Consider the following 21,814-nt stretch of genomic DNA (forward strand, 5'->3'; position numbering starts at 1 on the left):
AAAAAGAAAAAGAATAGTAGCCAGTCAATAATTTATACTTATTCAGCATTTCAGAAGTATTTTGTCAAATTTCTTTTAATAATAATAAACTTCTGTAACTTGAAGCAATACAAATTTGTTGTTCTATTCCGAAATCTAATAGGTTTAACTACTATTATAAGAAACATTCATGATTTGTTTTAAAGGTTATACAGTGAAATAATTTATAGTCTGAGAGTGAAAAATATGTTGTTTGGTTCTCCTTATAATTTCATTTTATTATGTATAGGTTTTGTGAAACAGTGAAAAAAGTTGGTTTTACAGTCATTATATTTTAACTTACATATCCATGTGCTATATTCTTATTATAAAATGTTATGAATTAACTCAGGACATTAGAAGAATTTTTATAGTAAGCATAGATATATGTTTTTCTTTTGGGTAATATTGGAAAAATGTCATAATCTATGTTTCTGAAAGATCTATAAGGAAATCTGTTTTATGTTTTTGTGCCGAAGGCTTTTCTTTTTAACATCAACCTAGACAAAAATTTCTGTTCTATCTTTCTGTTATACCAGATGTACTTAAAAAGCACATCGTTCTAATGTATATCTGTCATTGTATATCTGTCTAGAAAGTAGCACATTATTATAATGCTTCCTAGTTTTTAATATTCATTAAATAACTGAGTATTTAATGTACATCAGTTAATGACTGTTAATAGTATGATGTATAATCGCTTATGACTGCTCTGCATTTGGATCAACAGAGGAACATTTACTTTATGTTAAGCATTTTGCTTACAATAAACATATCAGATTGTAGTAGATAATTGCCATAATTGTTCAGCTTTTGGTTTATTCAGCCAATAATTAATTGAGTCTCTTCTGGTTCTTAGGTTTATCAAGATTTTATCTCTATAAATTATTATTCCCTATTCTTAGGAAATGGCTATTTCAAATTTTTAATACTGAGGCTACCAAAAAAAGAAGCTAAAAATTTAGCTCTTGAAATTCTACCTGCCTAGCATTGACTCAAATTAAGTGGAAATCAAGGTTATGTCTACTAGGGCTAAGAAATATATGACTGTCAAAGAATTTACTTACTGTTTTCCTCAAAATATTATATTCTTATCTTTTAAAATAAGTAAATAAATTAAAACGCTGACCATTAAAGTAGTCACTACTGGAATCAGAGACAATTTGTATTTGTCAGTATCCACTGCTTTCCTACCCTTGGTCAAAATCAAAGCCTGCTGCTTCTCCTGGAAGCTGAAACAGAGTCTGTTGTTATGTATGGTGTGTGCCTGAGGAAGGAAGGGTCTGCTAATTTCTTTGTTGATTTCTTAGATCGCAGCTTTGCTAAGCATGAGGCTAAGGGGAAAATGCTAAACTGCCTATTTGCAAGACATTTACAACTGAGTTTCCTTTGATTGGTCTGTGACACTTAATTCTGTGTTACAGATTTCATAAAGGTCCATAAGAATTTATCTGGAAAAAGTTCTGGATATTTCAGCAGTGCCTTACCATATTAATGAAAACTGGAGGTAGAATTACATTTATTTAAGATTTCCTGAATAGTAAAGAGATTTAAAATAATATTTTAAACTAACTTGTACATTTTGTTCATGTGGCCTTAGGGATTCACCCTTAAGGTTTTAGCCCTTGGAAGTGACATATATTCTTTTAACAGTATAATTGCCCTTGTTCTGTTTCTGTTTTCTTCTCCCAGTGAAATAATCTTTTCAAACTTCTCTGCTGACAGGTATTAATTAATTTTCTAGTTTTAAAAATATGTTTATTGTTACTTTTATTTGAGAAAAACTCAAGGACTGAGGATTGCTGTATGGTTTCTTGATGGAGATATAGGACTTTGACAAAAATATCTTCTTATTCCTCATCACATATATAGAAAATGAGTTCAATTTTGGGATTTTAAATAAAATGAACAGTTATTTTGTTGATTAGTGGCTTTATAATTAATTAGAACTTTAAAACTGAGAGTTTCCATCTAATAAAGTCTAGTTAGAAAGCTGAGTTTGAAAGATTGACTATGTAATACCATACCTTTCCATATCCTTTAACTTTATTTATATTTTAAATTTCTGTGCAGTCATTGCTTATGTATAGAACAGGAGATGGAGGGTTCTTCTGTCTTCTTCCTGAAGGGAATAATCATTCATTTTCTATTTCCTTTGTGTCTACTTGACATTTGAATAGCATAGTGAAAATTGACAGGAAGAAAAAGTTATGAAAATCCTGAATTTGTGAATACCTATTACCATGGATAAATAATCTGATTATAAGAACCTGTAAATGAAATTATTTAGTGTTCACATTGGTATAGCTATAACAATTGAAGTCCAGAATAATATTACTGACTTTGAATATTCCTTATTAAAAAGGAAGTTGAAATTTTTGGTTTGCTCCTGTTTTTAAAATGATCAGAATTTTATAAATTTTACCTTCTGAAATTGTTCAAAATACATATATCATTGAGCAGTGTTGAGTGTTGACTTTAAGGTCACATTATGAAAATTTACAGATGGAGCCATGTTAGATCTGTGACTAGGACGTCAAAGTTCAACATGAAATATGAGCTGCGGTATTTTATGTCCAAAGTCATGTACACTGTCAGATGATGACTGCTGTAATAGCTGCTGCAGTAGTTCGTCTGATTTAAATCCTATGGTGAAATTTTGTGCTACACTCTCCTGCAGTGATGGCAGGAGGACCAGAAACGACCATCCCAGCTGTGGTTGATTACTTTTCTACTGTACCTTCAAGCCTCAGCTTTTTGTTTTACAGGTCTCCTTGCATATTAATAGTTTATTATAAAAGTCCAAAATGTTAAAGATCCTGTAGGGTCTAAACAAGATGCACAGATTGTTCATTTAGGTCAAATAATAATTATGATGGATATATAAAAAGAATCTTAGTTTTATTTATTATTCTATCCCTACACCTTTGAAATAAATGGAGATCAATTAAAATGTATAGGTCATTAATTTAATCTTTAATTTCAGTGGATGAATATTCAGATTTATGAAGTGCAGTGAGTACAAAGCATACTATACGAAACATTATAGAAAGTCCTGAATTAAAGAAGAATGAAATACATTATTTCAAGTAACAGAGACCATGATGGGGGAGCTAATTAGAATAATTTATAATGGTCATATGTAGGCATTTATGACTTGGTCTGTCTTAATGTGATAAACCATTTTTATGTCTATATTTATCTCTCAATCAGTACAATAAATTTAACAGTTTATTTCATATCAACCAATATATAGGAATAGTGTACCTCCAAGTATCAGCTTTAAAAGTTTAATAGTTTTGTAAACTGGTTTTTTTATTTTTTATTTTTTTTATTTTTAGACTTTACATAACTGTATTAGTTTTGCCAAATATCAAAATGAATCCGCCACAGGTATACATGTGTTCCCCATCCCGAACCCCCCCTCCCTCCTCCCTCCCCATTCCATCCCTCTGGGTCGTCCCAGTGCACCAGCCCCAAGCATCCAGTATCATGCATCGAACCTGGACTGGCAACTCGTTTCATACCTGATATTTTACATGTTTCAATGCCATTCTCCCAAATCTTCCCACCGTCTCCCTCTCTCACAGAGTCCATAAGACTATTCTATACATCAGTGTCTCTTTTGCTGTCTCGTACACAGGGTTATTGTTCTAAATTCCATATATATGCGTTAGTATACTGTATTGGTGTTTTTCTTTCTGGCTTACTTCACTCTGTATAAAAGGCTCCAGTAAAACTGGTTTTTAATGTACCCCTCTTCATTGCATATACATACTCTATACAGTGAAATGGTAACAGATATCTACTAAGTATGCATTGTGCTATTTCTCTGAATCTTAGAGATCCTTAATTATTTGAACATTTATAATATAGTCATTTTGTTTTTTATCAGCAGATAATCAGGATAGTATATATAATTCTTAATTGGGAATGCTGTGGTTTTCTACTGTAAGTTATCATTTATTAATAACTTGTTACATATATTATGTCTACAAAGATTTTTCTTATGTATTCAGTAGAACTTGGAGTTTCTTTGAATTAAAAGAATTTATAGAGACTCACACTGCCTGGAAAAAGGTAATTCCCTTTTGTGAATCACTTGATTTACATTGGTTCTCAATCTACAATTTCAGTATTTTATAGAAGATATGAAATTTTTCAAAAACTAGATTATTTTCTTCATTGTTAAAGTAATATATGCTTAGTAAAGAAAAATAGGAATAGAAAAGAAAAAATTACCCTATCTCCCCACTATTTATTATAGTGTAGTTCACTTTTAAATTTTATTTATTAATTATTATTCAAATATATAAATTTCTGTTACATATTTTTACTTTATTGTAAATTTTTATAAATTGAATCACTTTTTTAAGAATTAATTTTAATTTCTAAAGATGAAAAAAATGATTCATTCCATCCCCAATGTAGGAAACCTGGTCTTTATTTCTACAATACGTTATAGCCAGCAGAACTTTTCTATATTTTTATAGCTGATGTAGAAGATTTTTCTTTTTGTTTGTTGATAATCTCATAGATTATTTTATTTTATTTTTTGTTTTTTTTTGAAGCTTTTTCTTTTTGATTGAAAATATTTTTACCTTTTGACTCTGCCTTTTAAAAAAAATTTATCCCTTAAATAAATCTTCTTCTCTGAAAATTCAATTATATGTTTACATGTATGTATGATCCTTATGATTTTCATTGTGTATGAATATTGACAGCTGTGTTGTCCCATGGAGTTACTAATTTTCAACCATTTCAGACATTTAAAATTTTTTTCTATGTTGTCTTTGAATCTGTTTTATCTCCTACAAAGATATCATAGTTGCCATTATATAAGTTGTTATAGAAGAGAGGCTGTTTTTGTTTGTTGTATATTTCTTTTCTTTCAGAAATTACAGATGTTTATAAGTAGCTACAAACACTGCCTTAATAGCAATTGGAAGATAACTGCCTTCAGCTGATGTGGTCTTTCCCTTTACTTCGGGAGGAGAATTACAACTGATCTGGAAAAAAGGGCTTATCATAGGCAGTCAGATCACCAGAGTAGTGCTGAACACTCTTCCTGACTTCATCTGAAATTTTGAGTAAGTGGACAAGAACTAGGAGATAAAGGACCATTGGATCTTACTCTTCATTTTTAACTCTTCCTCTCCAGAATCTTACTTCTGAATGGGATGAGAAAACTGAAGAGAGCCAAATTCTGTTCTCAAGGCAAATTAAAGTTAGCATCTCAGATAAGGCAGATCCCCTGAAAAGATGATGACCTGTCCATTTGGATACAGTCCTCATACTTCATTTGTTAGTTGATCAGAACTCTCTTGGAGAGTCTTTTGACACATCATTTTTGAAAGCTTATTCTTTTGAACATTTAGTAGTGAACTCCACGAACTTACTTTGGGCTAGTGGAGTAACTCACCCCACTTAGAACATTCCAGAATTACATGAAAATATTGTGTGAATAGGACTTTGAAATTACATCTTTTTCTGGAGGTAATGGTTTCACTGAGGGGAGGTTCCAGTTTCCTCATTCCAATGTACAATGAATTTTTAGATTATTTTTTAATCCAATAATTGAAATGAGGCTAATTTGATTACTAAATCATTTTCAAAAGTTTGTCGTCATTTCATCCCATAAATTAAAAAAAAAAAAAACTCATCAGTAGCAATTTGTATTTGTGTGGGCTTCACAGTTTGCAAAGCTATTTAACATACATGATCATTCAGTCTTCACAAATTAGGAAAACAGCTCAGCTTGCTGAAGTGACATGTGCTAAATCACTCATCCCATAAATTTATAAATATATTAAGGAAGGATAAATAGTATTAAAATAGGAAATGTAGCACATTTAACTTTAAAAAAAATAGAAGTGTTATGCTTAAATAGCTTCAACTTGAGTCTTGTTTTTGCTTACCAAGGATATGCAAATAGAGTTAAATTTCTACATTAAGTCCTAGTTGACAAGGTTGCTGCTGCTGCTAAGTCGCTTCAGTCGTGTCCGACTCTGTGCGAACCCAGAAACGGCAGCCTACCAGGCTCCCCCGTCCCTGGGATTCTCCAGGCAAGAACACTGGAGTGGGTTGCCATTTTATTCTCCAGTGCATGAAAGTGAAAAGTGAAAGTGAAGTCGCTCAGTCGTGTCCGACTCTTAGCGACCCCATGGACTGCAGCCCACCAGGCTCCTCCGTCCATGGGATTTTCCAGGCAAGAGTACTGGAGTGAGCTGAAAAGGTGGTTACTCTTTATTTAGCTAAAGGTGCTAAATTGTAACCTCAGACTCAACCCATGATTTCTCTACTGATTATAAGAGTTCTACCTTATAATGTCACCTGGTTACTTTCAACAGCATATAATTCTCATCATAATTGAGCTTAGTAAAAGTTCATCCATATTTGTTTTTAGTGTGTGCTCTTAACAGTAATATTGTTAAAAGACTTTAGCATAAATTATGAAAAGTCTTTTTTATTAGCCAAATATCCTATGAAAGAAAAGGTGTTCTCCTGCCAAATGAAATAATTCGTCTTCATCGAAAATTAGATTGGAGGCTGATTTCATTCATCTAAAGACAAAATTTAATGTCATCCATGAAAGGAAGCACCACACGTGGTTTTTTGTCAGTTGAGTCTTTAGTTGTAAATTCAAATGAAATTGATATCCTAGTTACTTCTGAGGATGATTCTGATGAACTGTAACCCAGTGAAAATTTACCACTGGAAAAAATCCTACAGGAAACAATGTGGAAAATACGTATTTAGACATTTTGTGCACTTTGAATCTGAGTTAGTTGTTTCTTAGTCTTGCTGCTGCAGCTAAGTCACTTCAGTCGTGTCCGACTCTGTGCGACCCCATGGACTGCAGCCTACCGGGCTTCTCCATCCATGGGATTCTTCAGGCAAGAACACGGGAGTGGGTTGCCATTTCCTTCTCCAATGCATGAAAGTGGAAAGTGAAAGTGAAGTCACTCAGTCATGTCTGACTCTTAGCGACCCCATGGACTGCAGCCTACCAGGCTCCTCCATCCATGGAATTTTCCGGGCAACAGTACTGGAGTGGGGTGCCATTCTTAGTCTTATTATCTTCCAAATAGATAATTATCCCTGGGTATTATTTGAAATTGAAGCATTATAAGAGGCATGACACAGCTTGTGCACTATCTGAGTCCATATTTCAATGAGCTGTTAAAATGGGATCCCACTGCATCTACTGGAATACATGCAGTTCTTCTATGTGAACACATTTTCGTAGTAAAAATACTTGGAGGTGCAGTACTACAATATGGCTCAGTGCCCGGATTCTGGAACCATGTAAACCTGAGTTCAATACCGGTCTTTTGTTTTTACTAGCTTTATAGTCTTTTATTCTAGTCTGATCTTATATTCTAGACTATAAAATGGAGATCATTGTACTAACAGTACCTGGGTACATAATACCTTGATGGTATTGCTAGGATTAAAAGTTAGGTCATGTATATGATTATTAGTACAGTCTCTAATAGGAACTCATTGTTATATTTTCATTATTCCAGATGAATAATAATTTTATGCTAGTTCTTGGTCATTTTTCCTCATTTGTCTACTCTTGGCCAAAATTATCACTAAATTTTGCCCTTTTTTTCTTTTAAGGTTAATAGAATAGTTAGAATGTTGTGACAGTTTCCACACATTAATTGTATGGAAACAATAAAACCTCAGTAATTTGGACTGATCTGATTATTTTAATATTTTGAAAGAAATGTTACCGTTTTCAAGTTTATATAGTGTCATGAATCAATAAATGTTGTTCAGTAGAGGTTCTGCTGGAAATGCATTAGAATAACTTTTATAACTATCCACTTAAACAAGCCACTTTGGCTATACTTCTAGATTGCATTAGGTCTGTTGATTAATAGTCTTCTGTTCTCAGTGCACATAATCATGAGCTATTTCTGTCCTTTCTCCAGACTGTTTTAGTTGAACCAGTAGGTAACAATTCACATTTCTTAAGATAATACTTTTCTTCTGTTTGATTTTATGTCAAGTGTTATGCTCAGCTGTGTAAGGTGTTAGCATGGTTTATACTTTGGCTGACAGTCAAAATACCTTGTTTGCATGGGAGGAGACAAAGATATGGGGAGAGAGGGGTGGATTAAACAAAGCCTAAGCCTCTTGAGAAATTTGTATGCAGGTCAGGAAGCAACAGTTAGAACCGGACATGGAACAACAGACTGGTTCCAAATAGGAAAAGGAGTACGTCAAGGCTGTATATTGTCACCCTGCTTATTTAACTTATATGCAGAGGACATCATGAGAAATGCTGGGCTGGAAGAAGCACAAGCTGGAATCAAGATTGCTGGGAGAAATATCAGTAACCTCAGATATGCAGATGACACCACCCTTATGGCAGAAAGTGAAGAGGAACTAAAAAGCCTCTTGATGAAAGTGAAAGAGGAGAGGGAAAAAGTTGGCTTAAAGCTCAACATTCAGAAAACGAAGATCATGGCATCTGGTCCCATTACTTCATGGCAAATAGATGGGGAAACAGTGGAAACAGTGCCAGACTTTATTTTTGGGGGCTCCAAAATCACTGCAGATGGTGACTGCAGCCATGAAATTAAAAGACGCTTACTCCTTGGAAGGAAAGTTATGACCAAACTAGATAGCACATTTAAAAGCAGAGACATTACTTTGCCAACAAAGGTCCATCTAGTCAAGGCTATGGTTTTTCCAGTGGTCATGTATGGATGTGATAGTTGAACTGTGAAGAAAGCTGAGTGCCGAAGAAATGATGCTTTTGAACTGTGGTGTTGGAGAAGACTCTTGAGAGTCCCTTGGACTGTAAGGAGATCCAACCAGTCCATTCTGAAAGAGATCAGCCCTGGGATTTCTTTGGAAGGAATGATGCTAAAGCTGAAACTCCAGTACTTTGGCCGCCTTATGCGAAGAGCTGACTCATTGGAAAAGACTCTGATGCTGGGAGGGATTGGGGGCAAGAGGAGAAGGGGACGACAGAGGATGAGATGGCTGGATGGCATCACTGACTCAATGGACGTGAGTCTGAGTGAACTCCAGGAGCCGGTGATGGATAGGGAGGCCTGGCGTGCTGCAATTCATGGGGTCACAAAGAGTCGGACACGACTGAGTGACTGAACTGAACTGAACTGAATCTTCTTCAGACTTGATGACACAGTCAATGAGATTTAGTTAAAAAAAATTGCCTCACACAATAAGCTAAATATCTCTTCACTTGTGTTTATATCTATTCTATTTTATATATATATATATATATATATATATAAATAAATATATGTATGTATGTATGAAATCACTGAGCTTTCAGATAATGAATGTCTACTATATTTGCCCATGAAGCTTAGTTGAATACCTTGTTCTTCCTGGCTGTAGTCCTCATATCTCTTACACTTGAAGTGAATTGTTAAATCCTTTTTTATCCCTAAGTTTTATCATATTACTCTAAGGAAATTATACTTATTGACTTTCTCAGTAGATGATGAATAAGTAGATGAACAAGTCATCTTGAACAAGTAGATGACTTGTTCATCTACTTATTTACTTCTTAAATAATTGAGAAATGGCAGCATTTAGCATTTTAATTTCATGTTTACTTCCCTGAATTTTGTCATTTTTAAAGTAAACTTAATTTTTTTAGTACAATCTGTTCATAAACCTTTCACTTTCCCCCCCATTATCTCCTAACCAAATTAGCCAATCTGTAAAACCATTTATTGGTTATCCAGTAGATTTTCTTGCTCAATAGCATTTTATCTTTTTTTCATCTAGATAAATTTCATTTTACTTTTACCACTCATGTGAGGTGAAAGTCGCTCAGTCGTGTCTGACTCTTTGCAACCGCATGAACTATAGAGTCCATGGAATTCTCTAGGCCAGAATACTGGAGTGGGTAGCCTTTCCCTTCTCCAGAGGATCTTCCCAACCCAGGGATCGAACCCAGGTCTCCCACATTGCAGGTGAATTCTTTACCAGCTGAGCCACAAGGGAATCTCAAGAACACTGGAATGGGTAGCCTATCCCTTCTCCAGCAGATCTTCCCTACCCAGGAATCCAACCAGGGTCTCCTGCATTGCAGGCGGATTCTTTACCAACTGAGCTATCTTAATATATGTATATATTATATAATATATGAACTATATATATTATAATATATGAACTACCTTAATATATGTAATATATGTATCTTAATATATACTTCTATGAAACTCCTCTTCTTAAAAAGTCAGATAGTAATCAGATTTTGGTTTTGTTTATTGCTTAACTGTATTCCTATCTTTACCTAGTTTTCTTAAATATATTTATACTGAAGATTATCACCTTGTATCTGGGATTTAAAGCCTTCCATGTTAATGAGTTGTTCCTATCATCTGCCTTTTCATATTTTGCTTTTTTCTTTCAGAAATGTTTTTGTTATAGAACTCTGCTACTTCATAGCATTTGGATGGTTTGAAAGTATTAGCTGTGTTTTCTATATTACTGTAGTTGTTAGGTATGTTCTTTTTCTAAAGTACTGGAACTTACCTGGCAGGAAATACAGATATTAGTAGAGAGTAACTGATACAACTGCCTATCCAATTCTTACTTTTTGTGTGTTTCTAATGTATAATCAATTTGGTTTGGATTTTTTTATATCTAGCAAACTAAGGTTTACATACACATATTTTCTATTGTAAAAGGAACCCTTACCAATAACCATACATTTTAATTGTTACCTGTAGGTTCTGACAATTATATACAACAAATGCAGTTTCCTTAGTGTTTCTGTTTATTTTGTTAAGAAAATACTTAAATGATGATGGATAATTCATATATTCTATTAATGAGTAAGGCAAAAAATCCTTTTCTTTTAACACTATAGCATATAGATGAAACGAACATGTCTAAAGTACTGGCAGTTGTACTTGAAACCTCAGACGAACTCATTGATATTTCTGCCGAACTTTGGTCTTGATGCAAAGACTACATGTGATTCCTAGTCCTGGTATTGCTAATTCTTCATTTATTTTAAAGGATATCACAAATTATTTTAGGAAAAACATTCATACCTAACATCTATTTAGAGTAGAAGAAGATAGGGTCTTAATATTTTACTGTTGGAACCCTGTTAACCTAAAAAAAATTAAGCCAGTCTGAGCTGCTTTAGCAGCCTTCCAAGGCAACAGCCAGCATCCAGGGATATTGAAGACATTTTTGAGGTCACGGAAACGTGTGCCATGGCATAGTGAAAAGCATTGAAATTAGAAATAAATAAACCACTTTTCCTTAGCCCACTTCCATAACTTACATGTCTGAAGTACTGACCAAGTGACCCCAAGCAAGTCAGTTAACTGTAATCTTAACCTAATAACACAGGGTTGTCATGAGGATTAGATAGGAAGGACACTTAAATGACCCTTGGTTTCTTCATGTATAAGAGGAAGAGGTTAGTTTGAATGAACAATAATATTCCTTCAGGTCTGCAATTCCAGATTTTTAAAATAATACAAATTATGCTTAGAAAAGTATAAATGTTCATATGTAGTGAGTTTATAGAGTCAAATAATTTTATCAGGAAGTTGTGACCAAAGGCATGACATTTGTAGATTCTTTACAGCATGATGAAAGATGATTAGCTATCACATTCTCTCCTATCTGTCTATGGGATTTAGTTCCAAAGTTGTCACTTCTGCTTATTAATCCTGTTGTTCTTCCATAGTTACATGTTTTAATGGAGACTGACCAGTAAAATTTTGCTGCGTGTTGAGTTATCTTTGATGTGTATTCAAATACATTCAAATTCATTATATGTTTCTAAGCAGTTTGTTTGAGCACTCATGTTTCAAGTTTTGCATTTGAGATTTTTGATGAACTCCAAAAAGCATTGCATGAATTACTTTTTATTAACTTTCTTTTTATCAGATTTTATTGTGACTGTTGAAAGTGGTTGATTACTTAAATGTACAGATCAGATTGGAACTGAAAAGTGAAAAGTGATGAAAAGAAATTAAGTTGAAATACCCAAACCTAATATTGAAATAAAAGTCACTTAGATTTGAATTTTTATTTTAAATTATTTGAAGATTGTAATCTATTAATGGGGTGTATAGACTCTTGGCTTCTTTTAGTAGTGCTATTCTTGAGGAAATAAACATTTGTATTCTGTATTTTAAAACTGCCATATAGAACAAAAGAAAATAAATACTTGCAAGCTTATTTTTCTTCCAATACCATAAAACTGAAATGAAGGATGTAAAATTATAAATAAAAGCTTCACTTGTACCTCCATCCCCATCATTATCCTTCCTAAGCCCAGAGGAAAATGCTGTGAACAGATTTGGTGTGTTACCACCAACCCTTAACAGAAATTATTTGTTTTTGTGCAAATGTGTGTGTTGCTACTCCCCTCATTCATTCTCAGTAACTTAATTGCTTTTCAGATAGTATATCTTGCCCAATTTTCAGTATCAGTACACACTAATCTACCTTTTATTACCCTGGTAAGCAGGATTGTTTCTTTTTCATGATAGAATAGGGTCCTGTTGTATGCCTACTGTAATTTATTTAAACAGTCTTCTGTTTTTGAACATTTAGGTTTTTTGCATTTAACACATTGCCATGAAGATTCCTATATATATTTCTTGGCATGGCTTTGCATAAGATAAATCATAGCAGTGCAATTTCTGACCCAAAGGATACATTTATTTGACTTGAATTTTCTTGATTTTGAGTTAGGTTAAACATTTTCTCATGTTTATTGTCAGATTTTATGTTTTGTTGAACTACCTGGTCATATCCTTATACATTTTCCTGTAGACTGACTCCTTTTTCTTCCATTGGTTTATTCATATTACTAGAATTCTATGTGTTATGATATTAGTTCTTTGTCACTGTATTAACAGATATTTTCCTAATTTATCCTTTGATTTTTATTTTATTTCTATTTGCTTACTGTTTTGCTATTCATTGGTCTTTAATTTCCACATACTTAACAGTTCTTATGGACTTTGTGTTTTACATTTAGACCTTTACTGTAAAATCATAAAAGTGTTATTTTATTCTAGTACTTTTGTAATTTCATTTTGTGTAGTTAAATTAGTGATACATTTGGAATTAATTTGGTGGAAAGAGAGAAACAGAGATCTAGCTTTAGCCAGCAAGTTGCTTGAAACATCATTTATTTGGAAATGCATGTTTTTGCCCAATAATTTGAAATGTCTTGATTTTATAAATACCTGTGTTTGGATATATAGGATTTTATAAAATCCTGTTGTATTTTGGTCAGTTTCTGGAATCTGTATGCTTTCTATTGATACGTCTGTATATAACTTCCACTAGCACCAGACTGTTTCACGCCTGCAACTTTATAAATTGTATTATTGTCAGCTAGGGTAGTTCTTATTCTCCTTTCATAGTTTATATTATCACTTTTTTTCATATAAATCTTATTATAATTTTGTCAAATCACTTTTTCCCCTCCTCAAAACAAATTAACAAATACCATCTTGGAATCACATTAAGAGTTCATGTATAAAAATAGGATAGAAGAATAAAATCTTTATTATAATGGATTTTTATATCCAATAAGACATGGATTTCCATTTTCAAATTTTCTATTCTTCTTCTCAGTAGAGTGTTTACAAATTCTGTGTTATTTATTAAATGTAATGTATAAACATTTATCTTTTTATTACCTTTGTAAGCAGGTTTGTTTTCCTTCCATTTTTCAAATTGATTACTGTGTTTTAAAGTAAAGTTAACTGGATTTTGTATTCGGATTTTCCAGATACGGTTATCTGCAAGTAATTTCTACTCTTCCTCTCTAATATTTGATGCTTCTTTTTTTTTAATAATTTATAATTTCTTAAAATATGACCCACTTTACCACTAGTTTTGCAAATTTATTTGCATAATTTATATGTTATTAATTTTTCTGAATCTGTGGTTATGTCCCTTTTTCATTTGTAACTCAAGGAATTGAAGTTTAAATGGCCCTACTCACTACAGTAAATAGTAAAGTTACTCTTTTCCTCAATATTATGATCTTTGAAGTTAGAAAATGCTTTGTATGTTTTATCCTGCTTTTTTTTTTTAACTTCTTTAATAAAAAAGTCTATTGTATCAGCCTTCTAAAGCAACCTTACTATGAAGTCACTTGTTAGCTTTCTTCTAAATTATATACTTTTAGTTTTTTGATATAGCCTCATGGAATACAGTTTTCTAGAATCTTTATATTCTCTTTTGGAATTTCTTCAAGAGATCTAATATTTTTGTCTAAATTCTTAAGGAATCTTAGTCACAGTTACATTTCTTACCTTTAATAAATAATAGTCTAGCCTGATATACATTTTAAATAGCCAGAGTAATTCCATATTCAGAGCACATTATATTGAGAATATTAAGTCTATTTTGTTTATGTAGTTAACTTTATATTTTGTGAGACAAAGAACTGTTAATCACATCATGTACAGACAATGTTTCAGCAGTCTTAAAAGAGAAAGTCTAGTCTGTGGGCTGGTTCTGGGGTTTCCTGTCTTTCCAGAAATAATTTGCTTCCTAATTTTGAATGAACTGTGAGATTAGCAAAGAAAAGCATGTTTGTAAGGCAGATATGACAATCATAGGCAAGAGGCAAAGTGGGAGCTAATAGTAGTTTATATGATGCATATGTTTAAATATGTATTAGTGTTTATATGTGGTTTTGTACAGATATGATCAAACACTAATCTGTTTTCCAAGACAGAATGAATGTGATTGTTTAATACTAACTCCAGTAGGTTTCACTTCAGTTCAGTCGCTCAGTCGTGTCCAGCTCTTTGTGACCCCATGAACCGCAGCACGCCAGGCCTCCCTGTCCATCACCAACTCCTGGAGTTCACTCAGACTCATGTCCATTGAGTCGGTGATGCCATCCAACCATCTCATCCTTTGTCGTCCCCTTCTCCTCCTGCCCCCAATCCCTCCCAGCATCAGGCTCTTTTCACTTAAACTTTGTAAAATAACAATATCTTCTAAAACTAGCATTAAATGCCAGTATAGCGGCTGTTGAGTAATCTTGAATAAAGTAGTACAAAAGGTGCTTTTTAAGAAGGAGCAGCAATGATTTTGTGAATATTCAGCTTTCTAACAATATGTTTACTGTGTAAATGTGTTAATGAATTTGCCCCCTTGAGAAGGGTTTTTAGAGGATCAGTAAAGCATTATTTGCATTAGAAGAGGATATTATCAACTTTCTCATTCTCTCACCTTTCTTTTTTAGGTCATGGAAAATGGAAGATTTGCAAAATACAAGTATTTTACCCATGTCATGATCAATAAGACAGACATGTTAATGATTACCAGAAGGTAACCTCCTTTCTCTAGTATAATTTGATAACAGGTTAACTGACAATCACTCATGAAGTGAAGCAGTTGTTATTCACATCTTATTCCACATATTTAACACTGATTCATAGTAACTATGGGGCTTCCCTGGTGGCTCAGACAGTTAAAAAATATGCCTGTAATGCGGGAGACCTGGTTTCGATCCCTGGATCAGGAAAATCACCTGGAGAAGGGAATGGCAACCCACTCCATTACTCTTGCCTGGAGAATCTCATGGACAGAAGAGCCTGGTGAGCTACAGTCCATAGAGTCTCAGAGAGTCAGACGCAACTAACACCTCACTTTATGGTAACTGTGATTCTCTTGCTCTGCAAGCCTCGTGCCTAAAACTGTACATGCATACAAATAAATGCATAACCATGCACAAGCATGACTTTAAGTACTTTTATTTGTTTCAACCAATTAAGTGGATACAGAAATTCCCCATAAAACTATAAAGGGTGGGCAATACCATTCCTTTCACCTCTCTGAAAAAGTGTACAATTTCAGGTTACCCCAGAAATCAGTAATCTGGTGGTATCTGACCATTAGAATATATAGAGAAACTCAATCACATAGATAGGTGTACCATTGGAGACAGATGAGTTTTTACAGCCAGATCCTCACATTGGCCTGTAGGTAGTAGAGGGAAACATAAAAATATACAGTGCCATAGCCTCGGAACAGCAAGTGTTCACAGGCCTTATTGTTGATATTATGAAACCTGGGGAAAGAATAAGCAAGTGCAGTTTTAAGATGGATTTCTGGATGGTAGGGAGTGAAAATGTAGCTGAGGAGGAGAAATACAACTAAATAGAAAGGAGTGGCCTACTGATTGATGCAGGTTTGTTCACTGCCAAAAGGGTGAATTTATATAAGCATCTTGTTGGTTCAAGTTGATTATTGAACTTAGCAATCATTTTTAATGTTTTTAATCCTAATAATTTCTGAGCCCCAAATTTATAACACTATCTTAATTTTCTTGTTTAAAGAGTAACATAAAGTAGAAAACTCACAGTATTGAGAAGGTGTAGATGTGAGAGCCAGTATTCTTTCCATCTCAGATACCAGTCCCTCTTTTCCTAGGGGCAACTTGCTTTTGTTTGTTTTGTGTCCTTGAAATACTCTATGCCTGTGCAAGCAAAGTCTGCCTCTAAAAGCATATGTCTGCCTGTATAGGCATGTTGTGTCTGTTGCAGTTGCTAAGCCATGTTTGATTCTTTGTGACCCCATGGACTGCAGCACTCCAGGCTCCTCTGTCCTTCACTATCTCCTGGAGTTTGGCCAAATTCATGTCCATTGAGTTGGTGATGCTATCTAACCATCTCATCCCCTGCCACCACTTTTCCTTTTGCCTTCCATCTTTCCCAGCATCAGAATCTTTTCCAGTGAGTCAGCTCTTTGCATCAGCCAAAAGTTCGGAGCTTTAGTTTCAGCATCAATCCTTCTAGTGAATGTTTAGGGTTGATTTCCATTAGGATTCACTGGTTTGATCTCCTTGCTATCCAAGTGACTCTCAAAAGTCTTCTCCAGCACCACAATCTGAAAGCATCAAGTTTTCGGCACTCAGCCTTTTTTATGGTCCAGCGCTCAAATCCATCCATGACCATAGCTTTGACTATATTGACTTTTGTTGGCATAGTGATGTCTCTGCTTTTTAATATGCTGTCTAGGTTTGTCATAGCTTTCATTCCAAGGAGGAAGCATCTTTTAATTTCTGCAGTCACCATCTGCAGTGATTCTGGAGCCCCCAGAAATAAAATCTGCCACTGCTTCCACTATTTCCCCTTCTATTTGCCATGAAGTGATGGAACCGTATGCCCTTACCTTAGTTTTTTTGTATAGGCATACACATACATATTTTAATGTAAATGGGAATCCATTATTAAACACCATTCTGTACCTTAATTCTTTACTTAAGGCCTATGTCTTAAAGAGTATTCCATGTCAGTATATGGAGATCTTTCTTAATTTGTAAATGACTACCTAGTATTCATTTAGAAATATGTACTATAATGTACACCTAAGTTGTTTCTGAACTTTTATATTTAAAGACCAGTGCTTCAGTCATTTTTGTTCATAGCAGCATTCAGTCATGTTTTATTAACCCTTCTCCCCATTGACTAAGGGAAGGGTGACTCATCAGAGTTAAACAAGAGTCATTGCTAAGTTTATTATTTCCACATCTTGCAACATTTTAGAAATAACTTTCTTCTCAACATAGTGGACCTCTTTAAGTGTGGTCATATAAACCTTGACAGTAAGTGTAATGAGTTAGTTGATTGAAAAATGATATTTATACTTAGGGTGTACTTTCCAGGTTTTGCACTTGAAGATAAAGGAGCTTTCAATCAGGAGAGGAGATACTAAGTATCTGCAATAAAATTAGCTTAGCTTTGTTTTTTCACATGGTTGTAGATATTCTGGAGGACCAGTGGGTCTATTCCAACAGTCTCTATAATCCGATTGGTGAAAGAAGGGATCAGAGACAGAAGATGGAGATGAAAGAAATAAATCTTGATTAGCTGTCTTTTTTTTTCCATTCTAGCCATGTATCAGCTGTTTCTTTAATTCAGTCCCTTAACTTAAAGTATATGCCACTTAAAGAAACCTCTGATTGTACTTACAATTGATGTTTCAGCCAGAAAGACGACTTGAGGAAGAAAGGCCTTTGAAGGAAGAATTAAATAGAATTATTATAAACAGAATTATTTGTATCTCTTGATTTCTTTCCTCAAAATAATTGGGGGAGAACAAGAATTACTTTTAAAAATCTCTTTCTGATAAAGTTTGGTAAATATATTTTATGGAGCCTTAGCAACAACAGCATTTTTTTCTAAAGCACTAATTCCATGGAACTTCTCCAAAATATTGCTTGGTAACTGTTTCTCTTAACTTTTTCCTGTTTCTTAAAAAATTTCTAATATATTTCACTTTATAAGTACTTTATTTTTTCTAATATAAGAATGTCATGCTGTACATTTCCTACTAAACATTGCTACAGATTTCATGTTTTCATTCTCATTTAGTTCAGTTATTTTCCAATTTCCTTTGAGATTCTTTGACCCATGTATTTTTTTTTTTTTAGAAGTATTCTGTTAAGTAAACATTTGGAAGTATCCTTATTTCTGATACTTGTTTTCTGGTTTAATTTCATTAAACATACTGAGAACATATTTTGTTTTATTTCAGTTCCCTTAAATTCATTATAGTCTTTTATGACCTCGAATGTGGTGTCTCTTAGTGAATGTTCTACATGCCCTTGCAAAAAAGGTGTGTACTGCTTTATTATATTATTGGATGTAAATCCTTCAGTTTTTAAAGTGGATTCTTTTTTCTCTTTTTGAGTGGTGTGTTGTTTGTAACAAAAGGAACATTTGGACAGCTTACTTGTGAGTGGCAGTATAGTTTTGATGAGTTTACCAAAGAGCCATTCATTGTTCATGAGAGAAGACTGCGCATCGAAGCAAAGGTATGTTGAATAGAATTTTTTTAACACTTGGTGCTGAAAACAACACATTAAAATAGTCTTGACCTCTGTAATGTTTTCTACCTCTTTTATAGATGTTGCTTTATCTTCGTATGGTTTTTCTTTGCACTGCTGTCTTACTCAGGCTTAAAGAAAAGAAACTTAGGCCAAGAAGAAATGCACTTTTGTTCTCTCACATTGACAACATTTGTGGGTCCTCATTTCATACTCAGTAACAGAACTGTACCTTCATCGTTGCTATTTAAGGCACTAAAGTGAGATATTTGTATACCTCAGAATCCCTGGCAGTTGCCTACAGAATGTTTTTCCCTGAAATGCTCAGTTTTCACTGTAACAGCCTGTTATCAATAATTCTTTTATCTTTTTATAGATATTATCTTCCTAATTCAATTGTAATCTTCTTGAATGCAGAGACCGTTTCTCTGATCTGTAGCAGCTAGTGCAGTACCTGGTACTTGGATGTTGATATAAAATACAGAAAATTGCTAGTCATTTGGTAAATCATCAAGAGTCTCAATATCCATTGTAAGTTGGCCAGGGGAGGGTCATGGGATCAGTATGGTGCTACCAAGAAGGAAGGGTCAGCTCTATATGAAGTTTTGGCAGTAAGAGATGGTGAGAAGTAGTTACCCAGAGGTGATTCAAGGAATTGTTACTGGAAGAAGGGGCATTGGACACAGTCAGAAACAAGATTTCTTCTAGGCTAGCCTACAGAACAGAACTGTGCCTAGGTCCTATGCTTAACTAGTGAAGACCATTAGTTCAATCTTACCATTAATTTCAAAGACATGGGGCAGCTCTTAAGTAGACTGCATGTTAGTTTTTGAGCATCTTAGTCCAATTTACCCACTGAGAATTTCTCTGATTCACTCAGAAAACGAAAGACCCTGTGGCCACTTATGAAATAATGAGTAGCCCCAGGTCAGTAGGTGCCCAATATGATACGGGAGATCAGTGGAGAACTAATTCCAGAAAGAATGAAGAGATGGAGCTAAAGCAAAAACAACACCCAGTTTGGATGTGACTGGTGATGGAAGTAAAGTCCGATGCTGTAAAGAGCAATATTGCATAGGAACCTGGAATGTTAGGTCCGTGAATCAAGGCAAATTGGAAGTGGTCAAACATGAGATGGCAAGAGTGAACATCGACATTTTAGCAATCAGAGAAATGAAATGGACTGGAATGGGTGAATTTAACTCAGATGACCATTATATCTACTACTGTGGGCAAGAATCCCTTAGAAGAAATGGAGTAGTCCTCAGAGTCAACAGAAGAGTTTGACATGCAGTACTTGGATACAATCTCAAAAATGACAGAATGATCTCTCTTTGTTTCCAAGACAAACCATTCAATATCACAGTAATCCAAGTCTATGCCCCAACCAGTAATGCTGAAGAAGCTGAACAGTTCTATGAAGCCCTTCAAGATCTTCTAGAACTAACACCCAAAAAAAGATGTCCTTTTCATTATAGGAGACTGGAATGCAAAAGTAGGAAGTCAAGAAATACCTGCAGTAATGGGCAAATTTGGCCTTGGAGTACAGAATGAAGCAGGGCAAAAGCTAAAAGAGTATTGCCAAGAGAACACACTGATCATAGCAAACACCCTCTTCCAACAACACAAGAGAAAACTCTGCACATGGACATCCAGATGGTCAATACTGAAATCAGATTGATTATATTCTTTGCAGCCAAAGATGGAGAAGCTCTGTATAGTCAGCAAAAACAAGACCGGGAGTTGACTGTGGTGCATATCATGAACTCCTTACTGCCAAATTCAGACTTAAATTGAAGAAAGTAAGGAAAATCGCTAGACCATTCAGGTATGACCTAAATCAAATCCCTTATACAGTGGAATTGACAGATAGATTCAAAGGGTTAGACCCGATGGACAGAATGCGTGAAGAACTATGGACAGAGGTTTATGACATTGTACAGGAGGCAGTGATCAAGACCATCCCCGAGAAAAAGAAATGCAAAAAGGCAAAATGGTTGTCTGAGGAGGCTTTACATACAGCTACTAAAAGAAGAGAAGCTAAAGGCAAAGGAAAAAGGAAAGATATTCCCATTTGAATGCAGAGTTCCAAAGAATAGCAAGAAGAGATAAGAAAGCCTTCCTCAGTGATCCGTGCAAAGAAATAGAGGAAAACAATAGAATGGGAAAGACTAGAGATAAGAAAATTAGAGATACCAAGGGAACTTTTCATGCAAAGATGGGTTCAGTAAAGGACAGAAATGGTATGGACCTAACAAAAGTGGAAGATACTAAGAAGAGGTGGCAAGAATACACAGAAGAACTATACAAAAAAGATCTTCATGACCCAGATAATCACGATGTTGTGATCACTCACCTAGAGCCAGACATCCTGGAGTGTGAAGTCAAGTGGGCCTTAGAAAGCAGCACTATGAACAAAGCTAGTGGAGGTGATGGCATTCCAATTGAGCTATTTCAAATTCTGAAAGATGATGCTATGAAAGTGCTGCACTCGATATGCCAGCAAATTTGGAAAACTCAGCAGTGGCAACAGGACTGGAAAAGGTCAGTTTTCATTCCAATCCCAAAGAAAGGCAATGCCAAAGAATGTGCCAACTACCGCACAATTGCATTCATCTCATACACTAGCAAAGTAATACTCAAAATTCTCCAAGCTAGGCTTCAACAGTACGTGAACCATGAACTTCCAAATGTTCAAGCTGGTTTTAGAAAAGGCAGAGGAACCAGAGATCAAATTTCCAAAATCTGTTGGACTATCAAAACGAGAGTTCCAGAAAAACATCTACTTCTGCTTTATTGACTATGCCAAAGCCTTTGACTGTGTGGATCACAGCAAACTGTGGAAAATTCTGAAAGAGATGGGAATACCAGACCACCTGACCTGCTTCCTGAGAAATCTACACGCAGGTCAAGAAGCAACAGGTAGGACTGGACATGGTATAAAGACTGGTTCCTAATCGA

At 34.5% G+C, this 21,814-nt stretch overlaps 1 protein-coding gene across 1 annotated transcript in view; it reads left to right on the top strand.

The window, feature by feature from the left end:
* VPS13A (vacuolar protein sorting 13 homolog A) overlaps nt 1-21,814 on the top strand; it is a gene marked incomplete in the record, with an annotated part of 267,525 nt that overhangs the window by 235,998 nt on the left and 9,713 nt on the right. The window contains 2 exon segments of the mRNA XM_045165068.1: nt 15,266-15,351; nt 18,718-18,841. Coding sequence (XP_045021003.1) covers nt 15,266-15,351; nt 18,718-18,841 — 210 coding nt within the window.

The sequence above is a fragment of the Bubalus bubalis genome, chromosome 3, assembly GCF_019923935.1.
Source record: "Bubalus bubalis isolate 160015118507 breed Murrah chromosome 3, NDDB_SH_1, whole genome shotgun sequence".
Classification (NCBI taxonomy): domain Eukaryota; kingdom Metazoa; phylum Chordata; class Mammalia; order Artiodactyla; family Bovidae; genus Bubalus; species Bubalus bubalis.